Consider the following 21,258-nt stretch of genomic DNA (forward strand, 5'->3'; position numbering starts at 1 on the left):
ATCTCATGGTATTTTATTTTCCATTTCATTAATTATGATATAAGTGAAACTAAACATTTTTCAGTAGTAGTTTACTGAGAACTGGGAACTTGACTGATTCGCCTTTTTAGTTCTTTTTATTTTAAAGATTAATCATTTTTATTGCAAATCTTTCCACCCGCCCCTCCTAGAGTTGTTATCTTAGTTTTATAGTTTCCTACTGTTACAAAGTTGAAAATTTTTGTAATGGAATCTGGCACCTTGTAATGTCCATTTTTTCCTTCAACTCAGTTTTTCTCAAGTATTTTAAAAGTAAATTATAGAAAGCATGACACTCTATCGTTAACAGTTCTATATGCATCTCAAAAAAGGATCTTTTTCATATAGCAAAATATCATCACATCTAATATAATGAAAACAACGGGGTTTTTTTAGCATTTAATCTCCAGTCTACATTCAAATTTCCCCACATATACCCGAAATTCCCTTCACATCTCTATGTCCAAAGCAGGATCCAATCCAGGATCATGCGCTGCATCTTGGTAACATGAAACTCAAATCTCTTTTAATTCTCAACCATCCTTTTAGAATCTACAAAAGTTCTTGTTCTAGTAACAGTAATCTGAAAGTCTGGGCCAGTGTTTTGTAGCACATTCCACCTTCCAGATTTGTCTTTTCCATCCTTGTGATATTATTAGCTTCATACTTCCTGTAAACTGGAAGCTCAATCTAAAGGTGCTAAAGACTCAAGTTAAACTGTTTTTTTTTAATCCAGCTGCATAAGAGGTAATTTTGGCTACTTCATATTAAGCAGGAGACATACATTCAATGCCATTGGTATATCCATCACCTCCAAAAGTTTCTTCTCACCTTCCTTATTTTTATTTTCTATTTGTTTATTTATTTATTTATTTTTTGTAATAAGAACAGTTAACACAAGGTCTACCGTATTGGCAAATTTTTAAGTATACATTATTGTTAAATATAGGCACGATGGTGTACAGATCTCTTATTATTCATCTCGCATAACAGAATCTCTTAAAGGTGTCTATTCCTATCTTGGGGTGGTACTTATAGCAGTGGATTTACTTCACATATTTTCATAACATTTTATAGTCTTACAGTAGCTTTTTGGCTTTTGGTCTACAACGGCAGTTCACAAACTTTTGGTATTAAACCCCTCTCTGAGGATCCCAAAGGGCTTTTACGTGAGTTATAACTACTAATATTTACTCAAGTAGAAACTAAATTTGAAATATTTTTAAAAGCACAAGAATATACAAGCACACATTCCATTAGCCATCATTGCGATGGTGTCCCGCACGTCACGTAATTACTAGAAAACTCAGTACATTAGGGAGCGACTGAGAGCGCAAAGGCGAATAACGTCTTAGTATCGTTAGAAAAAGTTTTGACAGGAGCGAACACCGCACTCCCCTCCGCTCCAGGAGTCCCGAGATCACACTTTGAGAATCGCTGTCCATCACAAGTCTTTGTCTTCTCTTAGCGTTAGTGCCTGTCAGTGCTGTCCCGCCCCGCCCCGCCCCGCCCCGCCCCGCCCCGCGCCCGCCGCCAGCAAGGAGCCGGAATCCGCTTTCTAGATGACCTTGCACTCAACCTTCTTGCGCGGTAAGGTTCCCGGAACCCAGAGCTGCGCGCGCACAGCGGGCCTCTGACTTCCCGGCGTGCCCCGGGCCTGCGGCGTAAAAGCGCGCAGGCCGTAGCGCCCCACGTGACCCGCGGCGCCGCGGAGGCGGGAGTCTGTGAGTGACTGTGGTCGCGGGGTCCTCGGGCTTGTGTTCTGCGTCTCCCGCGGGCAGCCCCGGGCTGGCCCCCACCCCCACTCTCGCCTTCCAACAGGGAAGAAAGCCGGTGTGGGAGGAACGGTTCCAGCCCGAGCTTTCGCTTTCACCTGGAGCCTCCCGACCCTGGGACGCGCGAGTCCTTAAGACCCGCTCTTGCTCTGCTCGGGCCTCACTGCTAAAGTGAGCCCTGGGCTCTAGACCCCTGCTGTTGAGAAAAGAAACATTTGCAAACATGTCCCGGATCGAAAAGATGAGCATTCTGGGCGTGCGGAGTTTTGGAATAGAGGATAAAGATAAACAAATTATCACATTCTTCAGTCCCCTCACAATTTTGGTTGGACCCAATGGGGCGGGGAAAACGGTAAGTCCTAAGTAGCCGCCTTCAGTTTACGGGTCGCCACGTGTTAGAAATCTTGAGTAAAATATCTGCAGAGTTCGGAACTCTTGATTAGGATGAGAGGAGTCCATATGACTCAGCTCCTGGGGCCCCAGGGTGTACCTGGGTCTCCGGCTGACTTCCCGGCCCAGGGGCGTGGCTTGGTGTGGCCTTTGGCCTTCAGGCCACTGCGACCTCAGGAACCGACCAGACTCCTGTGTTCAGTCATGTCCGGTGGACAAGGTTTCCATCAGAATCCTAAGAGACCGGGAGCTACCTCCGTCCGGGCTCAGCGAGCTCACAGTCTCACAGGAAGCCTTTTTGTCTGTATTGATGTTTTATCGTTCCTTACTCACATGGCATAGCATTCACTTCCTGGTAGTCGTCCCCGTACAGGATTTCTTTAAAAGTTATAAAATATGATAAATATATGACTTTAAGAAGACTGTCTATCCCAACTAAGATAATAAATGATAAGTAAATGACATAATTTTAAAATGAAACGTGTTGGGGCTTGGTTAAATTGGGACAGTATTTTGTTGTTAGGATACTCTTACCTAGTCAGAATAAAAGATCGGAGCGCAGCTTATATACTGTGCTCCAGTACTGGAAATACTTAGAAATTTGAGTTGGACCGGGAATGGTATGCAATTATGAAAAAAGTACAGCCAAGGGGCTCTCTGGTCTGAAAGGGTGCTTTGAGAAAAAGCAAGGTGGTGTCATTGTAACAGGGAGAGGAGTAAATGAAGTGAAAAGCATAGAAAAAGACATAAGGTTTAGTGTTGAGAGTTGAATGCCAGACTCTTGTCTGCTTTTATTTATGTAGAAATATTATTTATTGAATGCTTTTTATGTACCTAGCATTGTATTAAGTGCTCTACTGGTAGAGAGACTAGTATGTTTAGTGTTTATGAGCCCTAGCTGCTTTGATACAAATTTTTTCCTTCACCATTTATTAGCTGTGTGACTGGGCAAAAGTGACCTAAATGCTCCATGCCTTAGTTTTCTTCTCTGTAAAATGGAGGTTAAAAAATAGTTTCTACGTGGGACTTCCCTGGTGGCGCAGTGGTTAAGAATCTGCCTGCCAGTGCAGGGGACACGGGTTTGAGCCCTGGTCCGGGAGGATCCCACATGCTGTGGAGCAACTAAGCCCATGCGCCACAACTACTGAGCCTGCGCTCTGGAGCCCGCGCGCCTAGAGCCGGTGCTCCACAACAAGAGAAGCCACTGCAATGAGAAGCCTGTGCACAGCCCCGAAGGGTAGCCCCCGCTTACCCCGCCTGTGCACAGCAAAGACCCAACACAGCCAAAAATAAATAAATGAATAAATAAAAAAATAAATTTATTAAAAAAAATAGTTTCTACAGCCTAGGATTGATGTGAGAATTAAAAGCTTAATGTATGTGAAAGTGGTTAGTACAATACCTGGCACATAGTAAGGTCTTTGTAGATATTAGCCATTTGTTTAGTTTCGACTTTTAAAAAAATTTTAGCTTTATTGGAGTATAATGACATATAATTTGTAGGCTATTTAAAGTATACGTCATGGTGATTTGACACAGATGTATATTGTAAAAGGATTCCCCCTATCTAGTTAATTAACATGTATTTATCTTTTTTTGGTGAGAACATTTAAGTTACACTCTCATTAAATTTCATTTATACAATATAGTGTTGTCAACTATGGTGACCATGTTTTACTTTAGCCATTGTTATTAAAAACTTGACTTAAAGGGTTTTAATTAGAAATAGAGAAATTTTCCCTCAAATAATAATTCTTTATTTTATTTCAGTATACCTCGTTAAGTATGTAGCTTTTCTATGAAGTTACAGCAATTATTCTTTAACACTTAATCATATTTATATGACAGGTTTTATAATGTCAAATTTTATCTGATCATATCTTTTATAGTCTCTATGGTAATAATATTTTATAATGAGTTAACGTTTTATGATTAAATTCTGCAGTTCTCTGATACCTAAATAATATAATTTTCTATTTCTTTAGACCATCATTGAATGTCTAAAATATATTTGTACTGGAGATTTTCCTCCTGGAACCAAAGGAAATACATTCGTTCATGATCCCAAGGTAATGGTGCTAGTAAAACTTTGTACTTTTAAAGTAAAAAAAATTTTTTTTTAATTTTTGGCTGCGTCAGGTCTTAGTTGTGGTGCATGGGCTTCTCTGTAGTTGTGGCGCATGGACTTCTCTGTAGTTGTGGCATGTGGGTTTTCTCTCTAGTTGTGGCGCGTGGGCTCTGTAGTTTGTGGCCTGCAGGCTCTCTAGTTGAGGTGCCTGGGCTTTGCTGCCCCACAGCATGTGGGATTTTAGTTCCCCGACCAGGGATCGAACCTGGGTCCTCTGCATTGAAAGGCAGATTCTCTACCACTGGACCACCAGGGAAGTCCCTAAAATAAAATTTTTATAATTATGAAAGTGATGATAGCTCATTGTAGAAAATTTGGCAGTGGAAAAGTATGAAGAGGTATGAAAGTCACCCACATACAGTCTTAGCGCCCAGTGATAGCCATTGTTGACATTTTCATGTGTTTCTTCTCCTTCACATACAGTCTTATATAGCTGAAGTCATACTCTAATTTTGTATTCTGAGGTGTTTTTCCACTTAACATTATAATAAAGTCCAATGTTATTAAAAAAAACTATATTAATCTGGGTGTTTGATACATGGGTGTTTTAATCTTTTTACTTTTTTGTATGTGTGAAGTATTTCCTACTTAAAACCTTTTATGAACATTTTTAATAATTGCATCATTTTCTTACATTTAGATTGCTTTTAGTTTTTCATTAAAATGTACCATGATGAAAGTCTTGGTGTATGAGTGTTTGAATGGTATTTATTTTTTTAAAATAAATTTACTTATTTATTTATTTATTTATGGCTGTGTTGGGTCTTTGTTGCTGCACACGGGCTTTCTCTAGTTGCAGCGAGCGGGGGCTACTCTTCATTGCGATGTGCCGGCTTCTCACTGCAGTGGCTTCGCTTGTTGTGGAGCACAGGCTCTAGGCACTCAGGCTTCAGTAGTTGTGGTTCTCGGGCTCTAGAGCACAGGCTCAGTAGTTGTGGTGCCTGAGTTTAGTTGCTCTGTGGCATATGGGATCTTCCCAAACCAAGGCTCAAACCCATGTCCCCTGCATAAGCAGGCGGTTTCTTAACCACTGCGCCACCAGGGAAGTCCTGTGAATTATGGTGTTTAAACTCTTAGTGTGTGTATAGGACATAGGCTTTTCTATATGCATTTTGGCCTGTAGGTTTTTCTTTCTTTTTTTTTTTATTGAAGTATAGTTGATTTACAATATTGTGTTAGTTTCAGGTATACAGCAAAGTGATTCAGTTATATACATATTTTTTTTCCAGATTATTCCATCATAGGTTATTATAAGGTATTGAATATTGTTCCCCCTGTTATATAGTAAATCCCTGTTGCTGATCTATTTTATATATAGTAGCATGTATCTGTTAATCCCAAACTCCTAATTTATCCCTCTCCCTGAATAGGTTTTTCTTGTTTATGTATATAGTGGGGTCATGTGCCTCTCTCATTACCCCGCCTGCCAAGAGTTTGTTGTGTGCTTCCTCCAGGCTTTTTTCTGTGTTTATAAAAACATATCTGTGTGTGTATATAAATACGCTCATGTAAATATTTTAATACATCAATAGAATTTTATTTTTCCATTGTATCAATACACATCAAATATTTATTTAGTGATATACTGTGGATATGTTAAAATATATATACACCTTTGTTTCATTATTTTTAATTACTAAATAGTATTTCATTGAGTTTATATTCTCTAATTTATTTAGCTGACCCACTGTTGATAGTCTTTTAAGTTGTTTCCACATTTATGTGACTAAAGATAACTCTGTGATTATGAAAGTGATCTCAGGTGGCCTTGGCTTGCAGTGGCTTGAAGAGGATTTCGGTTCCCTGGCCAGGGATTGAAATCAGGTCGTGGCAGTGAAAGTGCCAAATACTAGCCATTAGACCACCAGGGCCAGTGGGCAGTGACAAGGCCCTGGTCCATTGGCTTGGTAGAAATGAATTTCCACAAAGACATGGAAAGTAGTGAAACAAGTAAAGTGTTTATTAGGAGGAAAAAGAGTACATGTGAATAGACTCACACGGGCGGGCTCAGAGAGAGAGTTGCGCCCTCGTGGTAGTTTCAGTCACTTATATGGGATATTTCTTTTGGGTTTCCTCTGGCCAGTCATCTTGCTTTTTCTGGCCCTGAGCCTGTATTGGTTTAACTCAGGGTCCTCCCCTGTGTGCACACGCGTCTCTTAGCCAAGATGGATTCTAGCGAAGAGGCCTATGGGTAGGTTGACATCACCTACTATGGGGTGGTGCTCCTTCCCTTTTTGGCCCCCCGAGGAGCCTTTTTGCGCACCTGTAGTTGGGAAGATCTCCTTGACCTCGAGAATGAGGAACATGTGGTCTCTTTATCTTTTATCTGGGCAGAGCTCAGCTCCTCCTTGCTCCTTGCTATTCATCTTGGAGTATCTGTCCACAGGGGACAAACTCCAGCTGCTCAGCCTGGGGCCCATCTACCTCCTGCCTCAAATCCCCCCTGCGAGACATGAGCCCCAAGGAATCTTTTTTGGGAGGATGTAGGGCAAAGGTCTGTCTTCCGTAGCTTCTTCAGGCTAGCATGTGGTTCATAGACCCTACCTAGTTGGGTTCACGGAGCTCTCACCCTGTCTCATTAAGGGGCCCAGGGTGACTTCTGTTGTTATTCCAGCAGGATCTGTTCTGAGGAATGGCCAGAATCTCTGCATCACCATTATCTTGATGTGAAACTATTGTAATCTGGAAGAGACAAACTTAACAAGCAGATTAAAAAGGCAGGGGCCAAAAACCAATAAAAGAACTATTGTAACCAGTGGCCTAAGGAGTAAGAACCAGGTTACATTTGGTAACAATTTTGATCCTGGTCCAGATATAATCAGTGCTTGGGTTACCCTGTCCAAAGGAATGGAGCCATTTGGCGTGGTCATATATATTTTTGATGTCTGCTTCTATTAGCCCAGTGTGATTTGATGTGGGTGTAACGCACTCAGTTAGTTGGACAACCTGCCATTAATAGATATCATTTCTTTTCAGAAGAATAAGCCTGAAACCCATTCTGGACCTGGCGCTTTGGGGAGACTTGTAGCCAGGTAGCTAGTTGTTTAGTTTTATCTAAGTAGGTTGTAACCTTTGATGTGGTATTAACACATAAATAATAGGAGCTATTGGCCATCATACATGTCTCTTTTTTTGGTTAACATATGATATAAAGCTATTTCATTGCCTAAAAATAATAATTATAAGAGGAGACCTTTAAATTGTTTATTGTTTTATCTTAAAGTCAATTAAGTCCCCTCGGAGGTTGGATCAAATCAGTCCCTTTTGCCAAGTCAAGCATTTTGCTTTTCAGTTGTCCTTGCTCCTGCATTAGCAGTTTCTCCCTCTTTAGGGGATCATTTAGATCAACATATAAACATGGTCTGGTAGCTCCAGTCTACAAACAGACAAACTCTCCCTTTACTGCAGATCAACCTCTGGCTACTACTTTGTTCTAGTTTATAGCAAAATTCACAAGAGTTGTGTGTACTGATTGTTTTCACTTTATTGCTTCCCCTTTCCTCCTCAGCCCACTCTGTTTAGATTTTTCTCCTTTTTTTCCCTCACTAAAACTGCTTTTGTAAGGTCACCAGTAATCTCCATACTGCCAGATAAAACGGTTGTTTTCTAATTCTCAATAACTTCTTTGCAGATTTGATATAGTTGGTTTCCCCCTTTTTAAAAAACATTGCTCTCTTGGCTTTCATGACACCATGATCTCATACCTCCTTTTTCACTGGCCATACTTTAGTCTTCTTTGATGAGTCTACTTTTGCCTGGCTCTTCTTGGGTGATCTCATTCACTCTCACAGCTTTAAGTATTGGTTATATTGCTCTTGTCTAACACTTGGAAATGAATTGTCTGAGGAGACACACGTGCTGACAGAGCAAGAGACTTTATTGGCAAGGGGCACCCGGGTGGAGAGCAGTAGGGTAAGGGAACCCAGGAGAACTGCTCAGCCGTGTGGCTCGCAGTCTTGGGTTTTATGGTAATCGGGTTAGTTTCCGCGTTGTCTCTGGCCAATCATTCTAACTCAGGGTCCTTCCTGGTGGTGCACACATCGCTCAGCCAAGATGGATGCCAGCGAGAAGGGTTGTGGGAGGTTGGTAGGGCATATGGACTGGCGTCTTCTCTCTCCTTTTGACCTTTCCCGAATTCTTCCGGTTGGTGGTAGCTTGTTAGTTCTGCCTTCCTTACCAGGACCTCCTGTTGTAAGATAACTCATGCACGTGGTTACTATAGGGCCTGGCCAGGGCGGACAGTTTTGGTCAGTGGTTCTGCTAACAGTTCTATGCTGATGAATCCCAAATTTATATATATAGCCCTAACTTCTTTCCTATGCTCTAGATATATATGTCCAGCTGTTTGATTATTTAATGGGCATCTCAAATTTAACATATTCAAAATAGAACTCTTGGTTCCCTGTTCCCCCATCCCTTCCACATTCTCAAGCCTGTTACTACCTTAGTACTCTCCAGTTTAATAAATGATATCATCATCCACATGTTTGCTCATGCAAAACCCTATGTGCCATCCTTTGAGTGATTCCTTTATCTCATCCTGTTTCTAATTCATAAGCAATTCTTACCTACTATTCTAAAATATGTCCAGAATATGTCCCTTCATTCCATCTCTGCTGCTTTCCTGGTCCAAGCCACCACACTTTTCCCTTTGAATTATTCTGGTAGTCTCCAAACTTGTTTTTCCTGCCTCATTCTTTTTTTTTTTTTGGTCGTGCCACGTGGCATGTGGGATCTTAGCTGCCCAACCAGGGATCAAACCCATCCCCCCCTTCAGTGGAAGCACAGAGTCTTAACCACTGGACCCCTGGGAAAGTCCCTCCTGCTTCATTCTTTTTTTTTTTCTTTGATAGTAAGAAGTGGATTTATTTAGAGAGAACCTCCTGTCTCATTCTTGAAGTTCTCTTTTTTACATAGCAACAAATTATCTTTAAATATTTATTCATTCATTCAACAGGGAGTGAGTCACTCAAAATCTGAGGGGAGAATATTCCAGTCAGTGTTAATACTAAGTGCAAAGTCCTTGAGGTAGGAGCATGTTTGGTGTGTTCAAGGAATCACAAGAAGGAGCAAAATGGTAGGGGAAGACTGGTAGAAAATTAAGTTAGAGTAGTTGAAGGGTCTAGATCTGGTAGGACCTTGGGTTCTAATTTAAATAGGAATCTATTGGAAGATTTTAAGCAAGAAGAGGGCATGATCTGTATTTTAAAGTGATCAGTCTAGCTGCTGAGAGAAGACCGTCTGTAGGTGGCAAGGGTAGAAGGGTGAAGACTAACAAAGGGGATTTTGTGGTAATCCAGGTGAGAAATATTGGTGGTTAGATTAAGTGGTAATGGTAGAAAGTATGAGAAATGCTTGGATTTGGGCTGTATTTTAAAGGTAGAACCAGCAGATTAGCTAATGATTTGGGTAGTGATGTATGAGAAAAATAGAAGCATAAAGCAGAACTCCCAAGTTTTTTGACTTGAGCCAGTAGAAAAATAGTGTAATGAGGAAACACTGGAAAAGGAGATTTGGGTGGCTCTAGTTTAAACATGTAAATTGGGATGGGAATTCCCTGGTGGTCCATTGGTTAGGACTCGGCGCTTTCACTGTCGGGGGCCCAGGTTCAGTCCCTGGTTGGGGAACTAAGATCCCACAAGCTGCGCGGCGCAGTCAAAAAGAAAAAGAAAAGAAAGCCCATGTAAATTGGGGATGTTTGTTAGATATCCAAAGGAGGTGTCCAGTAGGTAAGTAGAAGTATGACCAGGGGAGAGGTTTGAGTTAAAGAAAGAAAATTAGGAATCAGTGATGCATACAGTTATATATGTATGTAGTTAGTCTTAAAGCCTGATGGGATCACATAGGAAGTGAATATAGAGAAGAGATCCAAGACCTAAGCCTAGAGCACATTAGCATTTAGAAATAAGAAAGAGGAGGAGGACCCAGCAAAAGATGCTAAAAGAACAACTAGTAAAGTAAGGAAAACAGAGAATAGTGTCTTAGAAAAGAATAAAGTGTTATAAGAAGGAGGAGTCATCAACTGTGTCAAATATGTCGATAGCTCAAAATACATAATTAATGAGAACCTACTGTATAGCACAGGGAAATCTACTCAGTACTCTTTCGTGACCTAAGTGGGAAGGAAATCCAAAAAAGAGGGGATATATGTATACATATAGCTGATTCACTTTGCTGTATAGCAGAAACTAACAAACATTGTAAATCAACTATACTCCAATAAAAATTAAAAAAAGAAATGTCGATAGCTCAAGTAAGAAGCAGGTTTGACTATGGGAAGGCCATTGGTGATCTTGACAAAACCAGTTTTAGTAATCTGAGAAAACAGGAGGTAAGGAAGTGAAACACATAGAATTGTCTTGTGAATTTTGCTATAAGTGGAAAGAGAGATAGGGCAATAGCTGAAAAGGTTTGCAGGATCAAGGAGAGTGTTGGCTATTGTTCTTGTTTTTTTACATATGTATGTATGTATTTTCTGGATGTTTCCATGTTGATTGATGCTCTAGAATCTTTGCCAATCCCATCTATCACTCACCTCTTCCCAAATGCTTTCATATTTCTAGAGCTATTTTTCTCAGCTGTCTGCTTATGTCCTCTCTGTGGTTCTTCTGGCCATGGTGGTTTAGCTCTCTTCACTTACTACCCACTTTTTGGCTGCTCTCATTTCCCAGTTCTGAGCTCCCACCCACACTTGCTCACCAACTCTTCTCTCCTGAGTCACTCACACCTCCTACTGTGGATGAAGCCATTCCCCTTATCTGAATTGTCCACATCCCCTCAGTTTTCCCTATATGCTATGTTCTTCTCATTATTTCAATTCCTCTCACCCTCTTATATCTTCAGCTTCTCTTGTCTTTCCTTTTCCCTGTTTTAATTTGACCCTGAACCTAATATTGTTTACCTTGCCTTAAACCAACGCCTGAATTTTTCTGGTTCTCCTCAATAATTTTTCTTACCTATGTTCAGTTGTTTCTGTCTTCTTAGGAACTTTGATTTCCATGTTGCTCCATTTGCCCACTTTTCTCCTTTACTTCTTTCAAACTTGTGGCTACATCAGTCCAGACGCGCAGGCTCAGCGGCCATGGCTCATGGGCCCAGCTGCTTCTCGGCATGTGGGATCTTCCCGGACCTGGGCACGAACCCACGTCCCCTGCGTCGGCAGGCGGACTCCCAACCACTGCGCCACCAGGGAAGCCCAAAACTGTCATTTTTGAACCAAAACAACAAATGAAAGCTACAAAGTGCCTAATAAATATGTGTTAAACAATTTGATGAATTAATATAAAAGTTAAATTTATGCCCAAAAGTCATGAAAAGTCCAGCAAAAGTTATTTATGATTTTAAAAAAAGGCTGAATCCAGGGCTTGTGATTTTGGTTGCAATAGAGTAGTGAGTATCATACTTGTGCTCCCAAGATGAACAACTATAAAACTGGAAAAAATATTTGAATCCACTCTTTTCAGGCATTGGGCAACAGATGGTGCAGGGCTGTGATTTTTTAGAAAAGAGAAATATATGCGGTGACTACACATTTGTTCTAGTTTTCTGCGTAGGGATATTTTGCAAACTTCAGTGCATAGAGTTAGAACCCAACAGAGAACCATAGTCACTAGGCAGATGAAACAAAGAAAGAAGTTTGGGTTTGCTGAGGTGGTTGTGAATTGTGAGGCAGGGTACAGGGGTGGGGTTTTTGTGCAGAGATGGGGCACCAGGAATCTGTACAAGGAACTCATGAGCTTTTGGCCAAATACTAAGCTGCATGTGTTCCAGAACGAGATTCAGTGAGGACTAGCAGCGAACAACTACTGGAGTAGAGGAGTGGGATTGTGAACTGAATGGAGATTCTAGAGTTTACACAATGCTGGGAGACATTTGAGTCATGATATGCCAGAGTAGGAGGAGCTTGTGGAACTCCTTAGTATTCTGTTGAGGCCTCAGAAAGGCCATCCTAACAAATCCTAAAACAAGCTTTGACAGAATCAAGCTGAGTAGCCAATAAATTAACTGCCTTCTAGAACAAAACTCAACACTTTTTAAAGGAAGTCAACACAATCCAAACTCACACTGTAGCATCTACAATGTCCAGGATATAATAAAAAATTAGTGTATATATGAAGAAACAAATGTAATCCATAACTGAGAGGAAAAAGTGAATAGAAACATATCCAGAGATGACAAATTTTGGAATTAGCAGACAAGGATTTTAAAAGCTATGACACATAAGTTCAAGAATTTAAAGGAAATTGGCCATAATGTGGGAAAAGATCCCAACAGAGAAATAAAACTATAAAAAAGACCCAAGAAGCTCAACACATAACAAGTAGCATAAACACACTTATTTTGCATTTTACACTAAACTTGCTGAAAACCAGAGGTGAATTCTTAAAAGCAGACTGAGGAAAAAGTAACACATTATGCAGAGGGGAAAAATAATGATTTCTGACTTCTCATCAAAAACTTCCAAGCCATGAGATAGTGAGACAACATCTTTAAAGTGCTGGGGAATAAAAATCAATCTAAATTTCTATATACAACAAAAATATCCTTCAAAAATTGAGGATGAAATGGATAACATTTTCTGATTGGGGAAAAAAAAAAGGTAGAGGTATTAGTTACCAGCAGATCTGTACCATAAGAAATGTTAAAGGAGGTTCTTGAGGCTGAGGGGAAGTGTTACGAAATTAGTCCTAGAGTAAAGGTTGCTGCAGATGCCCCCTTACAAACCTTAAAAACAAACGTTCAAAAGGACTAAGCCTCTAAAGAATTCCCTGGTAATCCATTGGTTAGGACTCCGCGCTTTCACTGCCGAGGGCACAGGTTCAGGACCAATCCCTGGTCAGGAAACTAAGATACTGCAAGCTGCACAGCTCGGCCAAATAAAGAAACAATATCCACGATTAAATATTGGACTTCCCCAGAGGTCCAGTGGTTAAAAGACTGTGCTTCCACTGCAGGGGGCCCTGGTTCGATCCCTGGGAGGGGAAGTTCCGCATGCTGCATGGTGCATCCAAAAAAAGGATCAGGCCTCAAGAAACTTAGCTGCATGCCTGAACCAAATTAAACACTCATTAAAGGAGTAAAACAAAATTATTCATTCAACATTGTAAAATTCACAATCAGAAGTTAGCAGGCATGCAAGGAACCCAGAACCAGGAGAAAATGAAATATAGAAATAAATAGAAAATGAACGAGATGACAGAATTAGCAGACGATCTTAAAACAAATTACAAAACGTATAAATATGCAAACAGATGGAAAGGAAAACATTAAGTTTAATGAATGGAATAGAAGATATAACAAAAAGACCTAAATAAAGCAAAAGGAATACCAATGGGGTTTTTTTTTTTTGATTGAAGTATAGTTGATTTACAGTATTGTGTTAGTTCCAGATGTACAGCATAGTGATTCAGTATTTTTGCAGATTATACTCCATTATAGGTTTTTACAAGAAAATGGGTAAAGTTCCTTGTGCTATACAGTGTATTCTTGTTGTTTATCTATTTTATATGTAGTAGCTTGTATCTGTTAATCCTATACCTCTAATTTGTCCCTCTCCCCTCCACTTTGGTAACCACAAATTTGTTTTCGGTATCTGTGAGTCTGTTTTGCATATATGTTCATTTGTATTATTTTTTAGAGGGAATAACAGTGTTTTTAAATATAATAATACAGATAGGTTAAAAGTAAAAGGATGGAAAATCCTTTAGATAGCATACTAGAATATGCCAGCTAATAAAAAGAAATCTGAATTGGCTATATTAATATCAGACAGTATACTTCAGAACTAGTAACATTGACGTAAAAAGTGACATTTTATGATGATAAAGCAGTCAATTCACCAAAAGGATTTAACAACTCTAAATGTAGAGCTTTGATATGGAAGAGGCAAAAAAATCTATGGAACTAACGGAGAAACAGACAAATCTGCAATTATAGTTGGAGATCTCAATACCTCTCTTGGTAAAGAAACAGAAAGAGTAGACAAAATATCAGAAGGACGTGGAAAATTTTAATACTATTAATCAAATTAGCCTAATTGATGTTTATAGGACATTCTACTAGTGAACAGCAGAATACACATTATTTTCAGCCACTGTAAAACATTCACAAATATTCTGAACCATAAAACAAGTGAAAACAAATTTTAAAGCGTTGAAGTCATACAGAATGTGTTTTCTGACCACAACAGAGTTCAGCTAGAAATCAATAACAGAAAATCCCCAGATATTTGAAAATTAGGCAGTACATTTCTTTTTTTTTTTTTTTTTTTTTTTTTGGCGGTACGCAGGCCTCTCACTGTTGTGGCCTCTCCTGTTGCGGAGCACAGGCTCCGGACGCGCAGGCTCAGCAGCCATGGCTCACGGGCCCAGCCGCTCTGCGGCATGTGGGATCTTCCCGGACCGGGGCACGAACCCGTGTCCCCTGCATCGGCAGGCGGACTCTCAACCACTGCGCCACCAGGGAAGCCCAGGCGGTACATTTCTAAATAACCCATGGATCAAAAAAGAGATCATGAAGGAAATTCAAAAATACTTTAAATTAAAGCATATCATACAAAAAATTTGTGGAATGCAGCTAACTAATGCTTAGAAATTTATATAATAAAATGTTTATATTAGAAAAGAAAAATGTCTAGAATTAATTACCTGAGCTTCTATCTTAAGAAACCTGAAAAAGAAGAGCTAATTAAATTCAAAATAAGTAAAGGAGGGAAATTAAAGATAAGAGCAAAAATCAGTGATATAGAATACAGAGACAGAGAAAACCAGTGAAACCAGAAGATGGTTCTTTTAAGAAAAAAAGGATCAATAAAATGAATAAGCCTCTAAGCAAAGTGATAAAAAAGCCATAAATTAGCAATATTAGGAATGAAAGAGGCAACATCACTGCGGATCCTACAGACATTATGTAGGTAATAAGGGAATACTGCTAGCAGGTTTATGCCAATAAATTCAGTAACTTAGATGAAATGGGCAAATTCTTTTAAGAACATAAGTTACCAAAGCTTACTCAAGAAGAAATATGCCTACAAAAGAAATTGATTTGTAGTTAAAAACTTAACAAGGACTTCAGGTTGTGATGATTTTACTGCTGAGTTGTACAAAACATTTTAGGAGGAAATAGAGTCAGTTCTACATAAACTTGGTTTTTTTACATCCTTATTGGAGTATAATTGCTTTACAATGGTGTGTTAGTTTCTGCTTTATAACAAAGTGAATCAGTTATACATATACATATGTTCCCATATCTCTTCCCTCTTGCATCTACCTCCCTCCCACCCTCCCTCTCCCACCCCTCCAGGTGGTCACAAAGCGCTGAGCTGATCTCCCTGTGCTATGCGGCTGCTTCCCACTAGCTATCTGTTTTACGTTTGGTAGTGTATATATGTCCATGCCACTCTCTCACTTTGTCACAGTTTACCCTTCCCCCTCCCCATATCCTCAGGTCTGTTCTCTAGTAGGTCTGTGTCTTTATTCCCGTCTTACCCCTAGGTTCTTCATGACATTTTTTTCCTTAAATTCCATATATATGTGTTAGCATATGGTATTTGTCTTTCTCTTTCTGACCTAGAGTCTGTCAAACAGAATGAAGTAAGTCTACATAAACTTTTTCAGAAAAGTAAGTCTACATAAAAAAAGTAAGTCTACATAAACTTTTTCAGAAAAGAGAACTATGTCCCAACTCATTTTATGAAGGTAGTATTACTGTGTTACCAAAAACCAAAGACATTACAAGAAAACTACAGATGGGTAACTGTCATGCATGCAAAAATCAATAACAAAATATTAGCAAATCAAAGTCAGCAATATATAAAGATAATACACCATGATGGAGGTCCAAAAGCCAGTAGATGAGGGACTTCCCTGGTGGCGCAGCGGTTAAGAATCCGCCTGCCAATGCAGAGGACACAGGTTCGAGCCATGGTCCAGGAAGATCCCGTATGCTGTGGAGCAACTAAGCCCACGAGCCACAACTGCTGAGCCTGCGTGCCACAACTACTGAAGCCCACGTGCCTAGAGCCCGTGCTCCTCAACAAAAGAAGATAACCGCAATGAGAAGCCCGTGCACCACAACAAAGAGTAGCCCCCACTCGCCACAACTAGAGAAAGCTTGCGCGCAGCAACAAAGACCCAACGCAGCCAAAAATAAATAAATAAATTTATTTTTAAAACCCCACAAAAACCAGTAGATAAGGCTGAGAGAGGAGGGCATCCACAAAAACCTGGTTGGGAATTAGAGCCCAAGAGAGGAATGCATGGGTCCATAGTGATATTTAAAAAATGAAAAACAAGGCGGTGGTTGGGGCGGGTATGGAGGACAAAGCCCTTCCTTATAGTAGAATCTTAACTAATAAATGTAGGAGGAATAATGGAATTAGAAAATTACTCTTTGATAGCTATCACAGTAATCATTCATTCATTTAAGAAACATTAATAGAGATGTTAAAACTAATGGAGGAAAAGCTTGATGAGGTTATGAGACATTTACACAGTCTCAGTGTATCTCTTTCCCAAATATTTATTAACAGCAAAGTAGAAAAAATAATATTCTGCCGGGAATATCTCCTGATAGATAGATACCACCTTTACCAGGAGATTGAAGGTAACATCCTCAGTAATGAACTAAATTGAAATCGTGCCCATCCGATAAGATGCAATGTAAGGAACATATCATCACTTCTGTAATATTGCTGCAAAGATGCATAATCTGATTCTAGTCCTGAAGAAATATTAGGCAAATCCAAATTTTGGGAGACCTTGTATAAAATAACATTTGGTAATTTTTAAAATTACCAGTCATGAAAGAGAAAATCTGAGGAACTGTTCCAGACTGAAAGAAACTAAAGAGACACGACAACAATGTGTAATTTGAACAATGTGTAATACTATGTGTAATTCTGAACTGGATCCTATTGTTGTAAAGGGCATATTGGAAGAATTGGCAAAATTGAATGGGATCTGAGGGCCATATGGTAGTAATATATCACTCAATTTCCTGATTTTTATGGTTGAAAATGCCCATGTTTTATAGGAAATATCAGTGTTGGGATATCAGATCAGCAACTTATTCTCAAGTGGTTTGGGTGAAAAGTCATGGTGTATACTGTGTTTCTACTTTTCTGTAAGCTTGTGATTGTTTTTTAAAATGTTTTAAAAAATACTTTTGGTATGTAAAAGGATAAAATTCATTTATTTGAAAAATCCACATAGCTGATCTCCTAATGATGCTGAATAATGGAGGTAGATAATACAGTTCTAGTAAATCAAACAGTATTCTTTTCCTCCTTGTGTATTTTTTAAATTTACTTAAAAAATTTTTTTTACTTTATATTGGAATATAGTTGATTTACAGTGTTGTATTAGTTTCAGGTGTACAGCAAGGTGATTCATTTATACATATGTCTATTGTTTTCAGATTTTTTTCCCATGTAGGTTATTACAGATTACTGAGTAGAGTTCCCTGTGATGTACAGTAGGTCCTTGCTGATTATCTATTTTATATATAGTACTGTGTATCTGTTAATCCCAACCTCATAATTTATCCCTCCCCCCCCACCACCTTTCCCCATTGGTAACTATAAGTTTGGTTTTGAAGTCTGTGAGTCTGTTTCTGTTTTGTAAATAAGATTTTTTACATTTATAAGATTTTTACATTCATATATAAGTGATATCATATGATATTTTTCTTTCTCTGTCTGACTTCACTTAGTATGATAATCTCTAGGTCCATTCGTGTTGTTGCAAATGGCATTATTTTGTTCTTTTTTATGGCTGATATTCCACTGTATATATATATTACCACATCTTCTTTATCCATTCATCTGTGGATGGACATTTACATTGCTTCCATGTCTTGGATATTGTAAATAGTGCTGCAGTGAATTTTGGAGTGCATGTATCCTTTCGAATCATGGTTTTCTCCAGATATATGCCCAAGAGCGGGATTGCTGGATCATATGGTAGCTCTATTTTTAGTTTTTTTAAGGAAGCTCCATACTGTTCTTCATAGTGGCTGTACCAATTTACATTCCCACCAACAGTGTAGGAGGGTTTCCTTTTCTCCACACCCTCTCCAGCATTTATTGTTTCTAGACTTCTTGATGATAGCTATTCTGACCAGTGTGAGATGATACCTCATTGTAGTTTTGATTTTCATTTCTCTAATAATTAGTGATGATGGGCATCTTTTCATGTGCCTGATGGCCATCTGTATGTCTTTGTTTTTTCATTGAAGTATAGTTGATTTACAGTGTTGTGTTAACTGCTGTACAGCAAGGTGATTCAGTTATACATATATATATATATATACACACACACATTCTTTTTTTAATATTCTTTTCCATTATGGTTTATCATAAGATATTGTATGTAGTTCTCTGTGCTATACAGTAGGGCCTTGTTGTTTATCCATTCTATATATTAAAGCTTACATCTGCAAACCCCAACCTCCCACTCCATCCCTCCTCCAACCCCCTCCCCCTTGGCAACCACCAGTCTGTTCTCATGTCCATGATTCTGTTTCTATTTCATAGATAGGTTCATTTGTATTATATTTTATTTTTTATTATTACTTTTAAAAATTAATTTAATGTAATTTTTATTTTTGGCTGCGTTGGGTCTTAGTTGCTGTGCGCAGGCTTTCTCTAGTTGCAGGAGCGGGGGTTACTCTTTGTTGTGGTGCATGGGCTTCTCATTGCAGTGTCTTCTCTTGTTGTGGAGCATGGGCTCTGGGTGCATGGCTTTCAGAAGGTGTGTCATGCAGGCTCAGTAGTGTGGCTCACGGGCTCTAGAACGCAGGCTCAGTAGTTGTGGCACACGGGCTTAGGTGCTCTGTGGCATGTGGGATCTTCCCGGACCAGGGATTGAACCGGTGTCCCCTGCATTGGCAGGCGGATTCTTAACCACTGTGCTAACAGGGAAGTCCCTGTATCATATTTTAGATTCCAAATATAAGTGATATCATATGGTATTTGTCTTTCTCTTTCTGACTTACTTCACTTAGTATGATAATCTCTAGTTGCATCCATATTGCTGCAAATGGCATTATTTCATTCTTTTTAATGGCAGAGTAGTGTTCCATTGTATATATATGTACTACATCTTCTTTATCCATTCATCTGTCGATGGACATTTAAGTTGTTTTCATGTCTTGGCTATTGTGGATATTGCTGCTGTGAACATTGGCATATGTATATCTTTTTGAATTATAATTTTGTCTGTATATATGCCCAGGAGTGGGATTGCTGGATCATATGGTAATTCTATTTTTAGTTTTCTGAGGAACCTCCATACTGTTTTCCACAGTGGCTGCACCAACTTACATTTCCACCAACAGTGTAGGAGGATTCCCTTTTCTCCACACCCTCTCCAGCATTTGTTATTTGTAGACTTTTTAATGATGGCCATTTTGACTGGTGTGAGGTGGTACCTCACTGTAGTTTTGATTTGCATTTCTCTAATAATTAGCAGTGTTGAGCATCTTTTCATGTGCCTATTGACCATCTGTATTTCTTCTTTGAAGAAATGTCTATTTAGGTCTTCTGCTCATTTTTGGATTGGGTTGTTTTTTTCTGTTGTTGAGATGTATGAGCCATTTGTATATTTTGGAAATAAAGCCCTTGTCAGTCACATTGTTTGCAAATATTTTCTCCCATTCTGTAGGTTGTCTTTTCATTTTGTTTATGGTTTCCTTTGCTGTGCAAAAGCTTGTAAGTTTGATTAGGTCCCGTTTGTTTATTTTTGTTTTTATTTCTATTACCTTGGGAGATTGACCTAAGAAAACATTGTTACAATTTATGTCAGAGAATGTTTTGCCTGTGTTCTCTTCTAGGAGTTTTATGGTGTCGTGTCTTATGTTAAGTCTTTAAGCCGTTTTGAGTTTATTTTTGTGTATGGTGAGAAGGTGTGTTCTAACTTCATTGATTTACATATGGTTGTCCAGCTTTCCCACCACTTGCTGAAGAGACTGTCTTTTTCCCATTGTATATTCTTGTCTCCTTTGTCGAAGATTAATTGACTGTAGGTGTGTGGGTTTATTTTTGAGCTCTCTGTTCTGTTCCATTGATCCATATATGTGTTTTGGTGCAAATACCATGCTGTTTTGCTTACTGTAGCTTTGTAGTATTGTCTGATATCTGGAAGGGTTATGCCTCCTATTTTGTTCTTTTTCTTCAGCATTGCTTTGGCAATTCTGGGTCTTTTATGGTTCCATATGAATTTTAGGATTATTTGTTCTAGTTCTGTGAAAAGTATCATGGGTAATTTGATAGGGATTGCGTTAAATCTGTAGATTGCTTTGGATAGTATGGCCATTTTAACAGTACTAATTCTTCCAATTCAAGAGCCTGGGATATCTTTCATTTCTTTGAATAATCTTCAGTTTCCTATAATTAATGTTTTATAGTTCTCAATGTATAAGTCTTTCACCTCCTTGGTGAGGTTTATTCCTAAGTATTTTATTGGGGTTCCGATTTTATTTTATTATTATTTTTTAAATTTATTTATTTATTCATTCATTTTTGGCTGCATTGGGTCTTCGTTGCTGCGTTCCAGCTTTCTCTAGTTGCAGCGAGAGGGGCCTACTCTTCGTTGCAGTGTGCGGGCTTCTCATTGCGGTGGCTTCTCTTGTTGCAGAGCAGGAGTCGTAGGTGCACGGATTTCAGTAGTTGCGGCATGTGGGCTCAGTAGTTGTGGCTCGCGGGTTCTAGAGCACAGGCTCAGTAGTTGTGGCGCATGGGCTTAGTTGCTCTGCGGCATGTGGGATCTTCCTGGACCAGGGATCGAACCCGTGTCCCCTGCGTTGGCAAGTGGATTCTTAACCGCTGCGCCACCAGGGAAGTCCCGGGGTTACAATTTTAAAAGGTATTGTTTTTTTACATTCTTTTTTGATATTTCATTGTTGATGTAAAGAAATGCAGCCAATTTCTGTATGTTAATCTTGTATCCT

General features: G+C 39.2%; 1 protein-coding gene across 1 annotated transcript in view; it reads left to right on the top strand.

Annotated features, from left to right (window-relative positions):
- The first annotated feature begins 1,696 nt into the window (after positions 1–1,696).
- Positions 1,697–21,258, top strand: part of RAD50 (RAD50 double strand break repair protein) — a 109,380-nt gene continuing 89,818 nt past the window's right edge. Inside the window, exons 1-2 of the mRNA XM_022588759.3 lie at positions 1,697–2,145; positions 4,169–4,252. Coding sequence (XP_022444467.2) covers positions 2,017–2,145; positions 4,169–4,252 — 213 coding nt within the window. The 5' untranslated portion in view covers positions 1,697–2,016. The remainder of the gene's footprint in view (positions 2,146–4,168; positions 4,253–21,258) is intronic.

The sequence above is a fragment of the Delphinapterus leucas genome, chromosome 3, assembly GCF_059928025.1.
Source record: "Delphinapterus leucas isolate spDelLeu-1000000601 "Yukka" chromosome 3, BTC_Dleu_Yukka2, whole genome shotgun sequence".
In the NCBI taxonomy this organism is placed as follows: Eukaryota; Metazoa; Chordata; class Mammalia; order Artiodactyla; family Monodontidae; genus Delphinapterus; species Delphinapterus leucas.